Below are 23,029 nucleotides of genomic sequence, written 5' to 3'. Positions count from 1 at the left end.
CATTGATATAAACGTCCAATTCTGTTTCTGGAAGTTTAAGTCTACTTCCATTGTGCAAACGATCAAATATGGCGACAAAGTGAAAAATTTAAAATAATAAGTAGATTTTGGGATTTGTAGTATAAAAGTAGTAATAAATAATTAATAATCCTTAAAACACTACAATAAAAGCAAAATAGTCAGTATTTAGCACATAAGAGTCTAAATCAATTAAAACAAAAAAAAAGTTATGAAGATTAAATTTTGCATTTTTCCAGAAAATAATTACAAATTATCCGGAAAAAAAGGGCACAATTTGTGTTGTTTTCAATAGTTTGCATTGCAATTAACATCCAATGCCGTTTTCGGGAACTTAGGCACTTGAAAAAGTCTTGTGTACTTCCATCTTGGGAATGACCAAATATGGCGGCTATGCCCAAAAATAAGAAATAACTTTTTTTTTTAATTTGTTGCATGAAGACAAAAAACAATAAATCTTCATGATACTACAATTCATTGAAAAGTTTTTATCACATTTGCGTCCGAGGCAGTGAGGATAAGATTCAGTTTTAAGAACAAAATTTTTCATTTCTCAAGAAAATTATTTCAAATAATAATAGAAAAACAATTTGCAGACCATTTTTTGTTCTTTTCATCAGTTTTCAATTAAAGAAAACATCCAATTCTGCTTTGTTTTTAGAAACTTAGGCATTTTTGGATCGTATCTACTTCCATCTTGTGAATGACCAAAGATGGCGACTACGTTTCACACGTAGCTGAAATGATTTTCCGATCAAAAAAAAAAAACCATTTTCCCCGATCGACCCTCCCATCTACAGGTTGTGCTTCCGAAGCAGTAAATTGTCTTCTCTCCTGTTGAGTTTTGTGCATAATTGCTGTTCACCTGATTTTTTTTCCCTTGGGAACTACTGAGAGCCAAAAATGGCGGCTGCTGAAGATTTTTTGGGTCGCCACTTTTTCCATTGCATTAAAATTGTTACATTTTTTTTTAAATACATCGATAAAAATGAAGATTAGATCTTATAAAACGAAATTCCCTGGGAAAAAATTGGGAAAAGAAATTTTGGGGACACATTTGGAAAATTCCTTGACATTTTTGACTAAGTCATTTTCCCTGATAATTCCAAGTTTTCCCGGAGCGTACGAACCCTGAACCGAACAGAATGTTGTGGCAACCCATCTAAAACTTTAGGCAGTAGAAAGAAATGCGCTCCCCTCACTGACTCCATGCAAGAAAATCTTCGCTCTTTTGGCGCATTTTTCGTTGTGAAAAAAAAAACGTTCATTTTTCGATTGCAGTTTTTAAGTGCCAGCGTCGGTTTAGATAAAAATTTACAATTTTTTTCGTGAAATCACAATAAAAACGAAGACTAGATCTCATAGTACTTAATTCCTTGGGAAAAAAATGGAAAAAAAATTTTTGGAGGACAAAATTTGAAAACTCCCTGACTTTTCCCTGACATTTTTGACAGTGTCATTTTCCCTGACAATTCCCGGTTTTCCCGGAATTCCCGGAGCGTACGAACCCTGATTTAGCTATGAAAAGTAAATTTTAAACTATTTGGTAACTTTTTCTCTTTAATTATTTTCAATTAAAATACCATTAAAGGGAAATTAAAGCTTACTAAATAGTCCCATAATTGTGGTCGGAAACTCTTTTGAGGATCTAAATCAAGTCTAAGGTTCTATCTTTGCTCTGAGAGCTTTGCCCATTGTGGTTCTTGCGCCATTGAACACGACAGAACTAATTTGCTTATCTATGTACTCTTTAATGTTTCTCTGTGAAAAAATATTTTTGTAGAATTATTTGTATCTCTTCTGTAGATTTTCAGGGTGATAAGAATGCACAATGTTTTTTCCATTTTGAAAAATGAAACATTGATTTGTTCAACAATTTCTTTTATATAAATTTTGTGCGATCAGAATGAACAGTAATTATGTAAAAATTATTTTTTAAGTGTATCTCTTGAGAATAAAACAATATTTCTCATGTATTACTTCCTAGCCGTTTCATCAATTTGATTTCTCAGTACGAGTGCACTTATAAACGATGAAAAATAGCAAATTAGTCTGATCACCGATGGCCGGAAAGGCCAACATTCGGTTTACAGGCGAAAATGGGAAGCATCAATTAGTAAACATGGATGCCAGTTTTTGTTGAATTTCTTTACTCGCGTCCTAACTGGACGTTTGCCAATACCATAGCAATCGTGGGCACAGACTGTATCTTATTACTTTATCTACAACAAAGCTTTATATTGGTGGCATTGGGGGTTCAAATTCGTCTCTACTGTTCAGTAGAGGGTAAATCAGTAAAAAAGTTGCATACACATGGTTTGGGAGTTATAACGTAACCTTTTTTCAATGCAGAAAAATTACCAAGTTTGAGACTATAAACAACAAAAGAGAAACTGCTGCCTAGTGTCAACGCAATTTCGATGGATCGAACCTATTCAAGGTGCCTGATCTGGATCCACGCATGTGCTATGAACCCGGATCTGTTTCTCGGATATGTATCCGAGAAGTTATCAATCCGAATCTCCTTTTGGATCTGTTTTGCCCATTTCTAGTGACGATGATGTAAATAATATCGCCTCGTTAATGTTTTACCGTTATCTTCCTATGTCGCCTAAGCGGTATTGTGCGATATCGTGCTGTCATCATTTAGACGCCAGTTCTGATATCTCCTTACATTGCTGCAAGTCGTCTAGCCGATGACATGACCAATATATGCCGTCTTAGAAAATAGGTTTTCAAATCGCTTTCAAATACTAAAAACCGCGGAAATGAAGAGTACAAAAAGCGGACAATCGTGGATCCAAAGAAGATTTTCATCCCTAAGATAACAAAACAAACTATCCTTCATGAGTTATTTCAAGTACACACAAAATTATTCAAGAAAAACTGAAAAAAAAAATCACAATTATTCTATTTTGTGCCTGTCTAGGATTTTGTACTTGCTTAATTGAAAATTAGAAAAAGAAAATTTTTCAAACGTTCAGCACTTAGCACTGAATTGCGTTACACACAATGGTGAGAAAATAAATAGAATTTGGAGCTGGGCTATGCAACGAAATTTTACGGCTTTTCTTAATTTATTTGTTTTGTCCTGGGGACTAAAAATTTTTGCAGATAAAAGTAATTGCATGAAAGCAGGACTTGATTATTAAAATTAAAGAGCAAATTTATTTTTCCTGACTGATAAACTTTAACTCTGCTGAATTACCAGGTTTTCCAGAGGTCGATAAAATTTCAGACTTACCCCATGCTGTTCAGGTGGGTACACAGTCCGATTTATTTACAGATGCATGATGCAAAGGTTTTACATAACAACTTATTCATTTACAATTGGGTAGTAGTTGCAATGTTAAGAATAATTTTATACAAAGAATAAAAGGTATTTATCACACAACCACAAAACCAAAGGAAACCAAATTTAGAGAAAAGTTTTTATTGAATTATTGTTGCTCAGTAGGCATTGTTCTGATGATGTCAGAATCACCTGGAAATTGAAAGAAGAGCATAATTATATAAACATAAACTCATAAAAGTCAAATAAAGCATCAATGTATAGACAAACTTAGATCTAAACAAAACATTTTCAAGAACCAGTTATAAACAATTTTATATTTAGAACTGAACAGCCTTTTTCATCCATCAAAATATATTTTGTAACATTAGTTATTTTCACGTGTACTGTAACAAAATAGTACAAACACCTCCATACATACATGCGAATAAGTCGACACCCATAATTTTAGGAAGAAAATTGGGGGAAATCGAAAACCCTCATATAAGTCAAGTCTCTACTTTCTGAGAAAAAAAAGGGGGGGGGGGGGAGGGCACATTTGCGAGTTTTGAATATAAATGTGCTAATAAAGAGGAGGAAAATGAAATGTAATGAACATTGTTATGTTGAAGAACGTTCAATATTTATTATTTTGCACAAAAAAGGCTTACTTCTGTGAGTGATTTTTGTAATGGGTTGGATTTTGCTACTGCGATTTTCGTTACTTGTGGCCTTTATTTTGAATTAATAAAGTTTTGCAATGTTGCTATATTACATTTTTTTTTTAAATCAGCATTAATTTATAAAGCTGAGGCCTCCTTTTTACCACAGAAGGGGCCTGTCTATTATACCTCAATGCTCAAATTTTGAATTGGTAGCCAATGGCTACCAGATGTTCACAAAATTGTAGCCAAATCTCAAAAAATGATAGCCAAACTATATTTTAGTTTAAATTATTTATTTTATTACGTTTATTTATTTAATATGTGTGTATATGTCATTGGCGTAGCAAAGAACGTTTCTTATAAAATAATAATTAAAAATAAGTAAATTAAAAATAATAAAAGAATAAATAAAATAAAAAGCGAGCTAAAAATAAAAAAGGAAAAGAGGATTGAGGAAAATTTTTGGAGGGGGGATCGAACTTGGGGGGAACGGGCACCCCTACCCAGATATTATTTAACACATCTTTTGCAAACTATAATCTGCATTAATTCATCTTTAAGCAAAACACATCACGATAAAAAAATAAATAAATAAAAAATATTATTATTATTAATAATTTTTTTCAGCTTTCAAAACTTCTAGAAACATCACAGCTTTCAACCAAAACACGAGTTAGTTCCTTGATAAAGAAAACAAAATACCAAAAACTTGAACAGAATGTAAAACCTAAACCATTTGCGATTCTACAAAATATTTTTTTGTTTTTACAAATGCATGCAGAATTTTATAAAAATCGAAGCCTGAGTGTCAAAAAATGAATAAATAAAAGAAAGGTAAACAATATAAAACAAAACGAAAAAAAAAAACAAAAAATGAAATAAAAGATCCAGCAGAAGAAAAAAAGGGTTTCAGCCGTATTCTTTCCACCTTCTCTAGACGCAAGGGTGCCATTTTTGTTAATATTATTTATGTGTTTTATAAATACGATTGTACTTCTCTTTATTTATTTTGGAGCACACATTTTCCTCTTCTAACTGGTGAAAAAGGACAATCTACAACGCGGCGCCATTTTGAAAGTGTAGGACGCCATTTTGAAAATTTACCGCGAAACTTAAAAATAACTTTTTTAAGGAGAAATAAAGTAAATAAACGGATATGTCCTCTCCTCCAGTAGGTTTTATATTTTAAAAAGAAAAAAAAAAAGGAAAAACAAACCATAAGATTAAAACAAAAAATCAAAAATCTTGCAAAAAAAAATTTTTTTTAGCGATATCGTTTTTACCTTGTCTCGGTGCATTTTGACTCAAAGGCGCCATTTTTGTTTATTCATATGTAAATCAAATGTACAAGATTAAAATTCTTTTTATTTTGGAAAGGACATTTTCGTCTTAACTGGTAAAAATAAACAATAACAACGCGACGCCATTTTGAAAACGCGTAGTTTAAAAATACCGCAAAATGAAGAAATAGCCATTTGTTAAGGAGAAATAAAGTTGAAAAATGAATTTAAGATCAAAAAAGCATAATTTACTAAATTGGGGTATGAAATTTGTGTATATTTACGATCGCGTGTAAAGAAAGCCGAGTTTTCAAAATAGCATGTTCAATAGCAATCAAAATTTGCCGTCGTGATTGCGATTTTTGTTTTCTATTCAGAATATGAACACATAGCACAATTGGACAATACTCCCCCCCTTCCCTCCTTCACCCCCGGCGATCCGATAGCCGAACTTTTAGTGGACAAAAGAATTTGGGGAAAGGTCATATGTCAAGACTATAGGTCAGGGAAGGTTGCATTGGCGAATGGTAGCCACATTGGCGACTGAAGTAAAAATAATGGTCGCCAAAATTTGAAAATTGGTCGCATTTGCGACTGGCGACCGCGAGTTTTGAGCTTTACTGTCTATGTACAAGGGATGAGAGTGGTCAGAGAGCAAAAAGAGGAAATCCAAAAAATTTCACAAAAGGGATGATATTCAAAAAAATTTCGTGAAAGGGATCCCCCCCCCCTAAAACCCCATCAAAATAGAGCCTGGAAGCCATATTCAAAAATTCAACAAAAATTGGCAAATTTTCCAGTTTTGAAGGTAATATTTAAGTATACGTAATAATTTTGTACAATTTGCTGCATTGTACCATTTTTTGCAAGTGTTTATCCCTAAATAAATCTACATTTTGAAAAAGAAGCAACAAATTCTAACCCCGGAGTCCTTGAACTAAGTGTTGGGGGCCAGAGGTCAATCTTGGCTGCATCACACAATAGTATCAACATTTCATATTTTTTAGAGAAAAATACTTTTTTTTTCATTAAAAGAATTTGAGTTTATAGTGTCAAACAAGCGAGAACATAAATTTTAAAATTAAGTCTGTTTGTAAAGTAGAAATTTACATCAGAGAGAAAAAATCTAAAATTTCTTTATGTGGTCGGACATACTTTTCATAGTAAGAATTGAAAATAAATGTATATGTAGATAAATGATTGGTTATCTTTTTCCTTGCATTGGAACCCAAAATTTGTTTTTAAAAACTTCCAAATAGATTTCGGTATCAAAAGAACAACTTGCAGCTGCCTCATTTAATCATGAAATCTAAACTTTTAACAGGCTAAAGCCTAAACCAATTGAGATTCACCATAAATATTTTTTACACTTTCATAAATTAAATACACAAAAATGTAACCATGCCAAGTTTCAATAAATTCGAGACAGTAGGGGCTAAGTCACGTTTTTTGATTGACTTTTGCATTTTTTTAAAAATAAATTAAAGAAATAAAAATATTATTGAAATGATGAATAAAATAAACAGATATAAGGTAGCATATAGTAAAAAACCACCCAACATTAAAAATAATTGAAATACTTGCAGGATGCAAAATGATTGAAATCTCAAACGAGGCGTGCAACTTCCGGCGCAGCACGTGTTTGACGTCGTTGGCATGATTCCAAAACATACGTTTTTGGCAGATATAGCGGAAGATGAAGATTCGAAGGGGGAAAATGAAAGGAATAAGATATCAAGGATCAAAAATTTAAAAAAATCATATTTTTTTCCTGTTTTTGAGAAAAATAAGGCCTGAAAAGGGCAAAAAAAATTAGGAAAGGTTTTAAAAACCAACACAAAAAGCTGGAAAAATCTCATTTCTGATGTATATTTCTTTACACTATGGTTCTAAACGTTTTTACAGAGGAGCGGCCTGACGCATTGTGCTGTTAGCAAACGAAGAATCCCACATAAGTAAAAATATTTTAGAGGCTTATATTTAGCTTATATAATACTTTAATTGCCAGAACCCACAAATGTATGCTTGATTAGGTTTAGCCTTGAAACTTATGTGTGAAATTTATTAGCAAAACTTTAGTTTCATGTTAACTATTATTTTGGCAACAATTGAAAAGCGGAAGTGTGTTAAGTTTCACCGGGCTAAATTTAACCCGGCAACCGGAAGCTCCATGAAAATTATGACAGAGAAAGCAAGTAAAGAAAAAGTCTTTAAAAACCATTCAACATTAAAAATGATTGAAATATTTGCAGGGTGCAAAAAGATTGAAATCTCAAACGAGGCATTCATTTTTTGGCGCAGCAAGTGTTCGACCTTGTTGGCAGGGTTACAAAATTCACGTTTTTGTTACATACCGCGGAGGATAAAGATTTGAAGAGTAAAAATAGAAATAATAAGAAAACAAGGACTAAAACGTAAGAAAAATCGGATTCTTTTCCGATTTTTGAGAAATATAAAAGAGCGCTATGAGGCCTGAGAGAGGCAAAAAAGGGAGAAAAGACTTGAAAAGCCAACAGAAAAAGCCGGAAAAATTTCATCCCTGTTATTAGTATGTAACATAAAACATATTGAGCAAAATACAAAGCTATTTTTCAGAATAAATATGGTTAACTTGTTGCATTGATGGGCATAACATATAATTCAAAAAAAAAAAAAAAAATCAACATCTCAATCAGAGGCCGATGCCAAATCTTTTTTTTTCCTTTGTATATAAATTAAAAATTTTCTTTTCCATAAAATAATTTTTTAAAATTCATAATTAATTGCACATTTACTTTCAATTTGATTATTGCATAGCTGCCAACATATCAACTTTAAAAATCTTACAATGAATGCCGTGGGTGTATTTGTACAATTTTTAGCCAACACACAACAAACTATTAAAACTAAAAGCATTATATTTTCATATCTTTACTAGTAATTAGTCAGCAGAAAAAAAAAAAAAAAAAAAACTTGGATTCACAAAAGAGAAACATAGGATTACGACAAGCAGTTAGTTTCAAAAAGGCAAGCCTGTGCATTTAAAAATTTAAGAATACAAGTGTGCACTTTTAATATTAATCTTTAAAAATATCCTTTTGGAAGAAACTAATAACTTGCCATATTATCTTACTTTTTTTTTCGTAAATTAATGAAGTCAGCTGCTTTTGCTGAAACTACTTTCTTGCTGACTTAGCAACATTCAAAAATTTTATTTCAATAACTTATGCAAAACAATATTTTTTTTTTTGTAAGTTCTTAATGATTAAAATGTTATCCAGGTTATTATCAGACGGAACTGCACAGCTATGTTCTCGCCTTTCTGACGCTACTGAATATTCTTTCACACTCTGCATTGCTGTGACGTATGGCTAGAATGAAAAGCATAGAAAAGAAGAGCCCTTCATACTTCAATGAACCATTGACATCAACTAGTTTCTTCAAAGCAGCCTATTTTTTATACATCCTCTCCCTTTTTAGCACAACATCGGGTAAATCATCTATTTGTACAGAGCGAAATTCACTTTGGAGCTTATCTTAGGCTCTTCATCTGCAGTTTCTCTATTTTTCTAAAGCAACATAACAGGAAACTCAAAAAAAGCAATACCAGAGATCTCAAACCTAATTATCTTACAATTATGCCATAAGATCTTACAAACTTACAATACCTCCAAAAATCTTACAATGTAAGGCTAAATCTTACAAGTTGGCAGCTAAGTTATTGGCATGCAAAAATACAGTTTATTACCTGTAATCTACAATCTTTAGGAGTTTGGATTTTGAAAAGGGAGGGGGGGATTTTATCTATTTGCATTGCCGCATCTGAGTAAAACCGAAACTCATCCTCATAAAATAAAGGTGGCAAATCTGAAACCGCCTAAAATAAACCTGCATAACACAAGGGTCTACTGTACGCCATTTTCCCTTACAATTCTAGGTTTTACCGAAGCATTACATACGTTATTCTTCTGCAACCTAACTAGAAACTTTGTACCCCCTTTACAGCCGAACCAGGGTCTATGCAGTCAAACTGCTTTACCTGGGTTCATATCTAGTGGGAATCAACTTAAATCCAGAATTTCGTCCAGATCCGCGATCCTCAAAGTCGTGCACCGTAATTAGTCGGAAGAATGTTAACGATAAATATACTGCATCCTTCTCCAAATAAAGAGGTTTATAAAAGTGCCAAAAACTGAAGGAAATAGAGTGGATCTATTTCCAAAACGATGGATGCGATTGCAACAGCAAAATACTTTTTTTAATAATACAAACACGTGCACAAATTTACAAAATAAATAAATAAATAAAGTAACTTTTTAAAAATATTCTCTTTTAACACCAATATTTATGATTTTTGAAACCCTTACCTAGGTTTACAGCCTAAAGGATGAAAATCGTGAAAGGAAATTAATGCAAAAGACTTACCAGGATCAGTGATACTGAGTGCACACACTCTAAAATATTTTCCGCATGCTGTACCAAGTTCAATATTGCTTCCTGAATAATGATGAACACCTGTTTTTGCAAGCATGGCATAGTATTCTATTTCGCTTTTCCTTAACAGAAAAAAAAAATACATATATATATATGCACACATATACTTACAGGATTTCATAAAAATAATTCACAACAAAAGATTTGTAACAAAAGAAGAAACGTTTCACATCTCCATACTTGTCAACTTTTCAGATGATGGACCAAAACCATGAGATTAGAAAATTTAGCAACCTCATTTCAGTCCAATTTTATTAAAGCTGTTATTAACTTTTCCTTGTTTAAAGTCAATTGGGTTCCTTTAATATATTTCCCTCTTTTGTGTGCAGTATCTTAACTAGAGACATACCGAGTACTCGGTACTCGGCCAAATTCTGATCAGATACTCGGCCAATACCGAGTAGCTGCAAAAAATTGAATATTGTCCTAGACAGATACTAAAATTTATAAAAAGAGAGCAAGCATTATATTCTGCAATCATTTACAATTAAAATTTATAAGTCAAATTTAAATTTTGAGAATAATGAAGTTTGTACTGCTTCAATGGAATAAATCTTTATTTTAATGTCCCCAAAGTTAATAAAACTTATTTATTAAAAATTATGCAAAAAAAGTATAGATTTTTGCTACAAACAAAAATTAGTTATAAAAAATATAAAAATACCTTTGCTTAAAAAATAAAAGGAAATGAAACAACGTTAAAAGCACAATGCAGGAACACTGCAGACACGTGTTTTGGCGTTACAAGGAATTCCTTTTTCAATGCACAAAATGGTCGTGGATTTAAAGGCATCCGACATAAGTCGGATTTTTTTGTCGAATGTCTTTACATTCTTTAGCTCACATGTTATGCACTGAAAAAGATGTCCCTTATAACCGGGGGGGGGGGGGGGGGCAGAAACATGTGTCTGTAGTGTTCCTGCACATTTGTTTTATTTGCTTTTAAAAATTATTTATGTTTGGCGGACTAGAACTATAATTGATTGGTATACAGTGAAACCCCTCCTAGCGGACATCCCTTAAAGGCGGACACCTCTCTTACGCGGACAATTTTTAATTGCCCAGTTCCAATACAAATAACATTATTAAACCCCTGTCCTGCGGACACTTCTCTATTGCAAACAAAAAAATTGTCCTGTTAGTGTCCACATTAGAGGGATTTTACTGTAATTTGTTTTAATTCCAACTTGATTAATCATACCTTTTATTTATTTTTAATCTTAAAAATAATTTTTTTGTAAAATTTTTGACACAAACAAAATTGTTTATATAGTGTGTAATTTAATTTCAGCAGTAATTTAGTTTTAAAAACTATTATATAGACAAGGAGGTCTATATTACTATTCTAATAAGTTCAAAATTCATCACATGTGTGTCGGTGGTTCTTCTTAAAACATAATTCAGGGTGGCGACAGGAACTGTGAAAAAAAGTTCCCTGACTTTTCCCTGATTAAGTTCACCAAATTTCCCTGATTTACATTACCAATGATAACGGTTTTCTTTCTTTGCTCTACTTGAAATCCATTGTATGTTTGTATTAAATGCAGTATTTTAAACGTTTTAAGTTGTGTAAAGTTGTTGAACTAAAGTATTTTAAAAAAATGCTACTTTTTTAATAAAATGGTTAAAAAAAAAAAAAAAGACAATTTTTTTGGAAGGAAAGAAAAATTAACAAAACAGTATATTAAATTTTTGTACATGGAAAGATTATAGAAAGTTCAAAAAAAAAAAAAAATAAAAAAAATAAATAAATAAATAAATAAATAAATAAAAAATACTTTACTTCCAGAAACCACTTAGCATAAGAATTTTAAGAAACTATTAGAATTACTCTTAAAAACATATGTGCATTTATGATAGAACTAAAAAGTAATTGAAATTATTTTGAACTAAATTTTCAAACAGTATAATAATTGTTGCAAGAATAACAAGTAATAGTGAAAGACTAGAAGTAGTGTAGTTATTCTTATCTAATTGACATATTTATGCAAAACAGATGAAACCATTTGACATCCATTCATAGGAAGCTTTTCTGTAATCAAGAATATAGGTTTTATTGAATGAATACAGTATTTTAACAATAAAAAAATAAAAATATTTACTAAGTTCACAAGTTAACTCTATTTCAAATGATTTCAGTATGTAACGAAAAAAAACTTAGATTGCTTTTGTAACAAACAACTTTGAATGCATGAAAAAAAAAGCAATTAATTAATATCAAAATATATAAAAGAATACAACTTGGTTATAATATTAAAAAATTACTGAAGTCTGAAGAAAAGAAAACCTTTATAATCAGTGGTGACAACAAATAGTCTAACGGCAAAAAACAAAGTTTTTTTAACTGAAAGTTCTATTTTAGCAATTAAATTAAAAACCCAAAGAAGTAAAAACTTTTAAGCTTTTATAGTATTAATTCAAAAACCAAAGATTTCTTAATGAAATCGTGATTACAGTACTTAATTACTTCGAGACAATGGAATAAAGGCAGCGGAGCTAAGGCATTAATGAAGACTTCCTCTTTGCCTGTATGGTTGTTTATTTAACGTGGCATTGAAAGCGTAAAAGGAAATTTCAAGCAAGGTAAAATAAACAACCTAACAGACACAGAAGCAATGTTAATAAGTTCATCCTGTGGTTAATAAGTAAGATTCAATACTTTGACGTTGAGGAAAAAAGATGCACAAATATGCGGCAGTATATAATCGCACCTCATTAATTTTACTTTTTTCGAAAAGATAATTGGCCGAAATGCGTAGGGAATTAGAGTATTTAATTTTGTAAAGCAAAAAAAAAAAATTCCCTGATTTTTTGTTATTTTTTCAAAATTCCCTGATATTTCCCTGATTAATAAAGTTCCCTGACTTTTCCCTGATCTGTCGCCACCCTGTAATTGGTACTTGGCAACTCGGCAGAGTAGTGAAAGGCTGAGGACTCGGTAACTCAATACTTGGCCAAAGTGCTACTCGGTATGTCTCTAGTCTTAACTAATTTTATCTGTTTTTCATTTGCACAAGGAAAATAGATCTAAATAATTTTAGCCATTTAAATTATGTAAATCTTTTGGTCCCTGATTATTGCTTCATAACAGTGAAAAGTTTCTTCACATTAGAACAAACTTCAAGGGGTCGCAAATTTTCTTTGCTGTAATGGGAATTTCGTTGCAACGGAATTCAAGCAAATTAACAGCAATTACATTGAGACTAAAAATTCATTTCGTTGCATTGGTATTCGTTATAACGGAATTACTGTATTAACTAATTTTTTTTACATTCACAGGGGCCACAGCATTTCCAGTGTCCAAAAAAAAAAAAAAAAAAAAACAAAGGAAGTTTTTATAAAAAAAGTAGGATTAATATGTTATTTTAAAAACAAGGACATAATCAAAACATTTAAAAATCAAATACACGAGCATAAGCTCTGCTGTTTAGAACATGAATTTAACATTAGAATGCAAATTACGTTTACAAACTATTGGGGGCACTTGCCCTTCTTGTAGGAAAAAAATTAAAAAAAAAAAAAAAGGATATTAGTATTAAACCTTTAGGTGATAAAGAAATACAAATTTAAATAAAGTACCAAGTTTATCCCAGCAGCACTTCCTAAAAACGGCGATTTATGAACTTCCATAAACACACTGATAAATTCTAACAGGAAAGCAATGTCAATCATCACATTTTATTGATTTCTTGACTTCACTCAAGTGCTATTACAGCATTAGAAATCATTCTTAAAAAAATCCCAACCAATCTTATGGACCAGTAAGCAGGAAAATATATTGGTCCAATTATAACAAAATGTAATTTATCCACATAAATTTATACCCATATATTATTTACATCTTATTTTTTACAAAATCATCATTATATAGCTTTAACTGAAAATTCCCATGAAAATAATCTATTTAAACAAAATTTTGTGATGCAAAAATAAAAAAATTTAAAATAAAAATAGTAAATTTCTTTATTGAGAGTTTAACCACTGATCTCAAACTAGCAAACTACCACTGATTTGGAATGCTGTATTAACACTTTTTAACATGAATTTTAAACTGAAGTTTTTGAACAAAACATACAGTTGAGCACTCTAATTGAAACATCGATTAAAAGACTATCACACTTAATGTAATAAATTTTCAGTGTCATACCAAATCAACGTGATTTGTTGTTTTGATAGCGGATAATCTGCCTATTATAACTTTTTGTGGAAAATTGGCTACTTTTCCATTAAGCGGACTCCATCGTATATGTTTGCTATCTGGAATGTTTCAGGCTTCGCATTTATACTCTGAGATTCGCACCCTAGGATAATAAAATGTTAGACCAGACTATACTACATACCAACCCTAAACTTAAGTAAACTGATGATTTATCTCCAAAAAAGTGTTCGACTTTATCTTATACTTAAATAAGTTCATACAGTAAAAATTTTGAATTTTAATAATTGTTTATTCAATTTTACAAAAATTAAAAATCTTACTTCAATGGTGGAGTGTTGTTAGCAATTATAACTAACTTTGCTTTTCCTTGCCTTAATGCCTTTAGAGTCTGCTTGTTACCCAACACATATTTTCCAGATTTCATAACCAAGGCAAGCCTGGAGTTGATGCTTTCCATAGCCTTTTTCTAAAATAAAAGATTGAAAAGTTGTACTGATGCAAAACAAATGACCCTGTAGGGTTAAAAAAATTTTAAATTATAGGTTTCTATAAAATATAGATAAACAATAAAAATTTACCGACAATATTAATTGTAACTTGATTTCTTTTCACAAAAGAGACATTTGAAAAACATTTTAGTCTTCTACAGCTGCCCATGGCGGATTGTGCAACTTGTTTGTGGAGGACTGATATACACCACCTTCTGGTAACGTACTTCAGGGGCTTCTCCCTTTCTTGCAGACTGTGGCGGAAAATAGCCACCAAGCCGCCTGGCTCCGTACTTGAAGAGATCGAGGCTGCTAGTACAAGGCCAGGGGATTTGTCCAGCGGCATAGTGGTCTAGCTTTTGCTTAGTGACTCCGACACAGTGTCAGATCTAGGCGACCCTTCTGGGAGGAGCGAATGTGTAATGCATTTTAGAAGGGGGGGGGGGAGGGCTTATTGAAAAACAAATTTTGAAATAGTTTAAAAACTGAAGTATGATGGGCTTTTTTTTCCGAACAATGTATATGATTCAAAGAGTTTGAATGAAAGTTAAAAGTATTGAGTACCAAAAATAAAAACTTGTAAAAAAAAAAGAATTTTTAATTAATATTTTGGATTTACTATCCCAATTTAACTCTTCAACCTCTGATTCGTTTGAAATCTCATGAAGAATTTTTAATAGCCATTCAAGCCCTGAATTGTACTTTTTCCTCATAAAAGAAAGGGTACAGTATGAAGATGGAATTTCTTTTAACCAGTTTTCGTTCTGAACATAAATACAAAAATTGCCTTTGTGAATAAAATTTGAAGATAGCTATGGATTTGTTTGTTGATTGAGCTGTTTAATATTCGTGCATAAGTAGGAGTATTTACAGGCTCTTCCAGGATTGTAAGAGTTTTGGCCAGAGGTGGTTTTAACCATGGATAAAAACGTTTAAAACCTGCTGGGATAAAATTTTCAGTTATTAATTTTGAAGAAAGTTAAAATTGGTTCACTACTGTAATAATAATGTAAATTACTTCACTAATATTATAATTCGAATCTAATATTATAATCAATCCGAATGACGAGAAAAATGAAAGGGTGAAAGTAAGCTTGTCGATCGTTGAATGCTTTGCACATGCGCAAATCTATAGGTCGGACACCGAATCCGCTCCCATTGGTCGGAGCTCCAACCACTGCATTTTTATTATTAAAATGAAGTTTACACATTGTAATCAAATTAAATACGGAGTTTTTTTTCAAATGAAACTACTCACTAGGTCTCCGAAACTATTTTTACTAGGTAATTTATAAGAAGTAGTTTTGTAAAAGCCGTTCTATTCTTCCGTGATTAAGTACTTTATATGAATTCGTGATGCAACGAATATTCAGCGGGGGACGAATACCTAGCCTACTATTCGGCCATCGCCGAATACTGGTAAAAAAAAAAGCTTGCTTGTCACTTTGTGCTGAGTTTCACATGTTTAAATTTGTATTCATCATGTTTATTGAATATTTTTAATGAAGTCAGCCTATAACACATTGTCAGGTTCATTATCCAGTACATTGTCATTTTTAATGGTGTACATTAATGAATGGTTACAAAATTACCTCAGAAAAAAAACCATACAAAATAGTTTTCCCCTGACATATTAGGAAGAGTTGATATTTATTTTATCTTATTCAAGTTCAGTGAAGCACCGTTTATATACGTTTTTGAAGGGACTGTGAAAAAAGTGTACAAACGAAAAAACGTATAATAAGTATAGTTTAATGTGTATTAGACTTTGCAGGGACCAATTTTAAAAACGTGTAATTGATAAAAACTTATAAAAGAGTAACGTATAAACAGTGCTTCACTGTAAGTATAATACACTCGTAAACCATACTTAATGAATAACTTAATAAAATTATCTATCAAAAAACTTATTTTTGTTATACTTTAAAATACAAAATTCTGTCCATATATAACTTTTAAGATTTCTTTTACAACATTTTCAAAAATCTTCTTTGTAATGTCTGAGGTTGTATATGTACCTTGTGCACCTCGAAGCGATTTTTCAAAAATCCGATTTTGTTCCTTTTCTATTCAAATTTTAAGAACAATTCCCAAGCAAATTTATCAGAAGATGGAGGAGTAAATTAACAAGTTATCATAACGTGGAACCGTAACATGGGCAAGCCAATTGGCGAGAAATTCATTATAAATTATGTAAATATACAGGCGAACCAAAAGCACAGAAATGTGCTTTAAATGCAATCTGTGCTTTGTTTTTAAACAAAAACAAGTTAAGTATTCGGCGGCCGAATAGCCGAATATAGGGCCTTGACTGTGTCTGAATAATCACCCAAATTACTATTCGTTGCATCCCTAATATGAATATTTTTCTTATATGACTTGCCGGACAGCCAATCATTCATGCTTTCAGTACAATGAATATGTACCCACTATTGAGGAATAAAACGAAACCCTTTTAAACCCAACTAATATAGTATGAAAGAAATGCAGGCTGAAGTTAGCGAGTCTTTGAAGCGTTGCTGTATTTTTAACGTTAAGCCTAAGAATCAACTGTATAAAATAAAACTATCGTGAACTAATATGACAGAAATATCAGAATTACCTGTTTTTTTTGTGCAACCATTTTGGTTTCTTTTTAAATGTACACGGATAAAACTAATTAATAAATATTAAGAATATAACAATTTTGTCACCACGTTTTCGTCCTGTCTTGCTGTACCATACAGAATTGAGTTGTATTGCGGCTGCCAGCGGACTGCTAAAAAAACAAATCGCAGAATTTCTTCGCCTTTAAAAAGTAAAAAATTTTCCTGTATGCACGGTTTGCCTTTTAAAAAAATTAGAAAACTATTTTTTGTAATAATAACAATAATATTACTAAATTTAAATAAATGTATAATGTATTCTCGAATGAAGAAGATGCGTTGTGATCGTGATGTCATTGTCATTGTGCGCCTCCGTGCGCAAGGCGCAGGTACTGCATAGGGAAAGTACTTAAAATTTTGTAAATATTTTAAATTAATATTCTGTTTATTTCTAAACTCTCATAAAAAAAAGTATTAACAGAACACAAAGAGGTATTTAAAAAAGTAACGAAACTTTGGTATTGTCAAAGTTTTGATTTGATATTTATTGCTATTACGCTCATAAGCATGAAAAATTTATCTATTTTATTTATTTTTTCCGAATACTTAGTGAAAATAAAATTAAAAATGTGATCTAAAGCATAGTGGTTTTTGAAAGCAACTATTAAAACTAGATCATCACCGAGCTGGTTGGAAAGGTTTTGGACACTACTTTTCTTATCCTGTCCAAAAGTGTCCGAAACTGCCCAAAACTTTATTCTGAAATTGTAATTTGAGAAAAAATATCAGAAACTAAATTTATAAAACATTTCATTCTTGTCAAATACAGTATATATTTATTCATTACTAAATAATTATGAATTGATTCGATAACACCTCTTTGATTTTAGCTTATTTTTGGATGCTTTCGGAATTTTGGACCGTAAAAACTACCCATGCTGTCGAAAACCCCAACCCTGTACTGATCTGACTAAAATATACAGCAGACCTTCGTTATACATGGTTAAATATTTGACTCCTTTATTTTATGTTACGTACATAAATTTTCATTTTACATGGATGCAGCATTGTGAACACAAAAATTTTCTCTATTTCCAAATCCAAATTCCTGAGATTGCAGATAACCCGTAATAAACTGCTTTTTAGTGCAGACATCAATGACGTGCGACCAAAAGCTTTCACCCTGAAAATTTTGAGCAATTCCTTGACAATGGAAGATGATCTTTCTGATTTGTTAATCAAGAAAAATCTTGTCATGGAAGTGACGCAAGTGATTCCGGAAGCGTTAAGGCCCCACAAAGAACTATGAAGAAAAATAATGAGTGCAAATCAATATCGTAACCAGCTCTTAAGCACTCTAAGTAAATTCATGTTTTCTTTGTGCATATGTTCCGTAATAAGTACGCATCAAATTTATTATATATATTTACCTGTCACTAGAATGTAGTACTTTTTTCATCTATTGAACCTAACCCCCTATTTTAACACTACTATTAAGTCTCTAGTTATGCGGTTTTGATTTACGAGGCAACTTCGTGAAGTGTAACTCCCATGTAATACAAGGGTCTACTGTAGTTAAATTACCCTCTCTTTCCAGGTTTTTAATCTTTACAAGGGCCAAGTCCAGTTGTGTGTGTGTGTCTGTTTTTTTTTTCTAATGTTGCAGTACAATTTTTCAGTCACTGTGTCAACTTTTTAAAAGCTTCAATATTCTGATTCCAGCAAACTGCATGTCTAAATTGTCTCAATCATCTCTTTATTAAAGGGTAATTATATACTGCTGTGTCTCGTATTATAACTTATATTTTGATTTTTGACCAAGTTGATCAATGCTTATTTCCTTTTAATGTTGGCTTATTTGTTGATTAAGGTATTGTAACTTACTTTTAGGGATGCAATGGATAGTGATTTTGCCGGATATCGAATATCCGATGCCCCCTTACCTGCCGGATTCGGATATCCGGCATTTCGATTGCATTGCATGTTCGCATATTTTTCTACAACGCCGTTTCAAAACAATAAATCAAACGGAACTGATGTGATATACCCCACCCTTGGCGACTTTTTCCTGTTGGTGCCAAGAAAACGATGTATGACGACATATGTCATACATCGTTCTTAGCGATGCTTTTTTAGCGCCAACAGGAAGAAATCAGATTAAAAAAACATGATCAAAGCACTTCAGAACACAATATATATAAAAACAACAGCAAAAAACATCACGAATATACGCTTCAAAAATACCAGAAACTAAAAAGTTTTTGTACACAAAGAACAATTACTAGAAAGTATTTAAAATGCTTAAATTGACAAATAACTATAACAGCTCACCAATGAATAAAAGCTATTTTCCAACATGCATTTCATCGAACAAAAACTTTTCTCATACTCTGCTAAAAAAGAGCAAAACGATTCAAATTGCGATGTTTAAAGCGGAAAACATCCCCAAAATCAATAACTATTTCAGCCAAAAAAGCGCTTAGCTACTCAAATGTACGATGTATGAAAAGTAAAAATGTCTCAACAGAACCATCCTAAACATAAACAATACAAAAATACCATACATTTATTTGTTATCCAGACATGTTTTCAAAATACCTATTACATTTTACATAAAATAACACCTTTATATTATTAAAAAATGCTGTCAACTTATTTTCAGAAATTCAGTGTTACCTAAAGGAGGCACGTTCATACAATGTCTAAATAATTCGTGGCATCGATAAGAATTAACTTTTAGAACAAAATAACCGTACTATTTTTGTAAAATTAAGTTACATACAGTAAAAATAAAGTTAAAAACTAAAAGAACCCCTCAAGGATTTGTAAAAACAAAGAATTTCGAAAGTCAGAGTTTTTTTTTAATTCTAAAATTAAGAACTTACCTTTTTATGGTATAAATCCTCACACTCAGTCTAAAACAATACATTATATGACATTGGCACGTTACAGATACACACCACGTTGGAGTTAACTTTTAATTAACGTTAAAGTTTGAAGAAACTCATTTTCTAATGTTTTTACTTCAAAACACAACTAGTGAATTTAAACTAACACAAAATAAGCTTTCCTGTAAGTTATATTGCACGAAACAACACCTATCTCTCCTGCATGAAACCGAGTAAACAAACCAAGTAAACAAGTTTGAACAAGATTGCCTTCGGGTTGCGAAACACGGGTTAATTTCGCCAGGGATGCCATGCTTAAAAAGTTATCGCCTCATTGGCGCGAAAAATATTTCAATTTTGTGCAAAAAATCGGATTTCGCCAAATGGGGGGGTATATCACATCTGTACCAATCAAACTTGTTCCATATATCATTTCTTTTAAAACATGTTAAGTACATTCAAATGTACTTTTTTAGAGCCTCTATATTTTAATTTAGGAATTCTGCTATATATAAAATGAAACATTAAAATATTGTTTTATTTCGACAGATTTTTTCGAAAGAGACAAACTTTCGGCAAAAATTAATTCTGTATGTAATGTACACATGGTTTAAACTTTTAATTATTCATAGTTCAAATCTTAAAGGTTGTATAATGCAGGGTTGTTTGGTTTAAACCAATTGGTTTTTTAAAAAAAACCAGGCGTTTTTTTTTTTTTTTTTTTTTTTTTTTTAAAGCCAAAAAAAAATCCATTTTACAGGTTTACATTGATTTTCCCACACATATTGAAAAATGTAAAATTCCATTTATGCTAAGTTCTTAGCTAAGTTGCAGAGATAAATACTAAAATTGCAAAGTTGCTTCTTCAAAATGTATTATAAGCTTTAATCGAAAAATAAAATATTAATATATTTTTTATTTCATATATGTGCCATAAAGCAGATTTCAGTCAACTTCCATCAGTATGCTTAATTTGCATGATTAGTTAAGATTTACTAAGGATTGAATCTTTTATTGTAGATGCAATCCATTATATTGCTCACTCCTGTTACAGGGGTGTGACATTTTTGCCCATTTATTTGTACTTTCCTGGAATTTTAGCATTGACTTGTAAGGTAATCAACAGTCTAACTTAATTGTTTGCACCTAAAAATTAAGATTTGTTCTGCAGGTGAACACAAATAATATTTTTTGAATCAAATTTTTAAAAAAAGTTTATACTTCACGTATATAACGTTTTTGGCAAAAAAAAATTTTGAAATAGAATTTGCTATACATTTACTTGTTCTAAAGAGTTTGCATTTAATATTTTTTAAACTTCAGTGCTGGATGCAACATGTATGCCAGTAAATAAGCTGTAATTTAAGCCATGTTACACCAATTTTTGTATTTTTGATTTGGTTCTTTGTTTTAGCGATAGTCGATATCTTTTCCAAAACTTTCCAAAATAAGAACGGAGTCGAATATAGAGCAGCACTTTTTTTCAAAACTTTGTCAGTACAACAGCAATCGATTTTGCGACTGTTCAATCATGTACTGTTGTACATTTTGCTTTACTTCAATATTTGTGACATTGTGTATATAAAAATCAGCATTATGTAAGATCAGAAAGGAAAAATATGAAAATTGATCTTTTGAAAAGATTATGCTTAAAAATATAACTTTTACCTTTATTCGATAATTATTCATATTATGTTGGTTTTATAAAGTTTTTTTCTTGGATCTTCATTATATTTTATCTTAACCCGCATCACAACCACTTCTTGAAGTATTTCGTATCATAAAGGGTCTATATATACATGCATACTAATATGTTAATCAAGTCAAACATTTTAATCAATATTTCCCCGCAGAAAGCTATTTTAATTATTTAATTTAGTTACAAGATTTTGTTCTTATCTCTTTAATTAATCAAGAAATTAGGTATAATGCGACTATTGAATAACTGTTAATTACATGGAACCTTAATTACCTTCCGAAAATTGTTTTTCTCGCAAATAGTATTTAAACCAAAAAAAATGTTTTTTTTTTTGTTTTTTTTGAAAAAAAAACGTTTTTTTTTTTACCAGCCCTGGGTGCAGTGGTTCCGGAGATTACCTCGAACATATAAACACACAAAAATCCGCCCTTTCTCTTTATTATATTAAAATTGATATGACTTTTGACAGGGTTTGTATGTGTAATTGAGAGCCTGGTGTTGTCAGGGCAATAAATTTTTCTGTAAAATACCAGGGAAAGTCGGAGAATTTTACACGTTTGATCTGAAAACCTGAAAAACAGAAGAAATGACACTGAAAATCATCAGGAGAGACATTTTGGTTTGCAATGACCTTGGAAGGAAACTTTGGAACTTTGGATTCATATTTGTTTATTTCCTATACTTTGAAACATTACAATATTCCATAATATATTTTTCAAATGTGTCACTACGAGTTCTGATTATAGGTTAAAAAAATTTCTAACATTCTTGCGGATTTAATTCATTAAAGAAATTTTCCTATGTTGTGTGTTTGAAATTTATTAACGATTTTATGCCTTAGAGCAAAACTGGCCTTTAGTCCAACAATTGTGATTTATTCGTCCATTGTATATAAAATGCTATTCCACAACAAGTCATGTGAACATAATTATAAAATAAAAAATCCTTTGTAATTTTTTACCAGTGTTAAGAGTGCGCGTCCCATTCTTTGCATGCTCCAGACAAATGTTTTCCCTCTTTTCTGTAAACTATTGATTATGTGACTTATGTTGTTCTAGCTCTTGTACAGAATTTACCTCTTATTGATTTTATGAAATTCTGCATTTTTTCCTTTAAATTTCAGATCATGGAAGCTACAGAAGTTATTATTCCTTCATCATTATTGAAACCAGTACCAGAATCTACCACATCTAATATCCTAGTTGAAATTGGATCCTCACCTTGCCCTTGGGGTCAAGTGAAAGTGATCGAAACAATCTCTTTGAATGATGTAATGAGTGAACAGCTTGCAAAGTCACTCATAAAAGAAGATGAAATTCCACATATTCAAGAAGATTGTGTGTACGTTGTCATAAGTTATCATTTTTACTAATTATTGTACTCTCTTACTTTGTATTGTGCCTTTTTTCCCTCTGTCAATCTGGAAGTTCATCCAAAAAAAAAAAAATGGAAAAATTGAAGATATTTATCATTTTTGGATTTTTAAATTTTCTGAAAAAGAAA

At 31.2% G+C, this 23,029-nt stretch overlaps 2 protein-coding genes across 5 annotated transcripts in view; one reads left to right on the top strand and one right to left on the bottom strand.

Annotated features, from left to right (window-relative positions):
• Window positions 1-3,271: 3,271 nt before the first annotated feature.
• Window positions 3,272-17,090, bottom strand: LOC129217197 (60S ribosomal protein L30-like). Its single transcript, XM_054851465.1, has 4 exons — window positions 16,957-17,090; window positions 14,187-14,332; window positions 9,639-9,769; window positions 3,272-3,502 (listed from the first exon to the last, which is right to left on the bottom strand). Exons 1-4 carry the CDS (start codon window positions 16,975-16,977, stop codon window positions 3,459-3,461), a joined length of 342 nt encoding a protein of 113 aa, XP_054707440.1. The 5' UTR covers window positions 16,978-17,090; the 3' UTR covers window positions 3,272-3,458.
• Window positions 17,091-17,297: 207 nt separating this feature from the next.
• Window positions 17,298-23,029, top strand: part of LOC129217196 (serine/threonine-protein kinase RIO3-like) — a 42,810-nt gene continuing 37,078 nt past the window's right edge. Inside the window, exons 1-3 of one of the 4 annotated variants that reach the window (XM_054851462.1) lie at window positions 17,339-17,431; window positions 18,662-18,705; window positions 22,650-22,867. In XM_054851462.1, the coding sequence (XP_054707437.1) occupies window positions 22,653-22,867 (215 nt within the window). In that variant the 5' untranslated portion in view covers window positions 17,339-17,431; window positions 18,662-18,705; window positions 22,650-22,652. Of the gene's footprint in view, window positions 17,444-18,661; window positions 18,706-22,649; window positions 22,868-23,029 lie in introns of all 4 variants that reach the window. The other 3 variants (XM_054851461.1, XM_054851464.1, XM_054851463.1) reach the window with 3 other exon arrangements.

The sequence above is a fragment of the Uloborus diversus genome, chromosome 2 (genome assembly GCF_026930045.1).
Source record: "Uloborus diversus isolate 005 chromosome 2, Udiv.v.3.1, whole genome shotgun sequence".
NCBI classification, from domain to species: domain Eukaryota; kingdom Metazoa; phylum Arthropoda; class Arachnida; order Araneae; family Uloboridae; genus Uloborus; species Uloborus diversus.
This window is presented reverse-complemented; position numbering and strand designations above follow the sequence as displayed.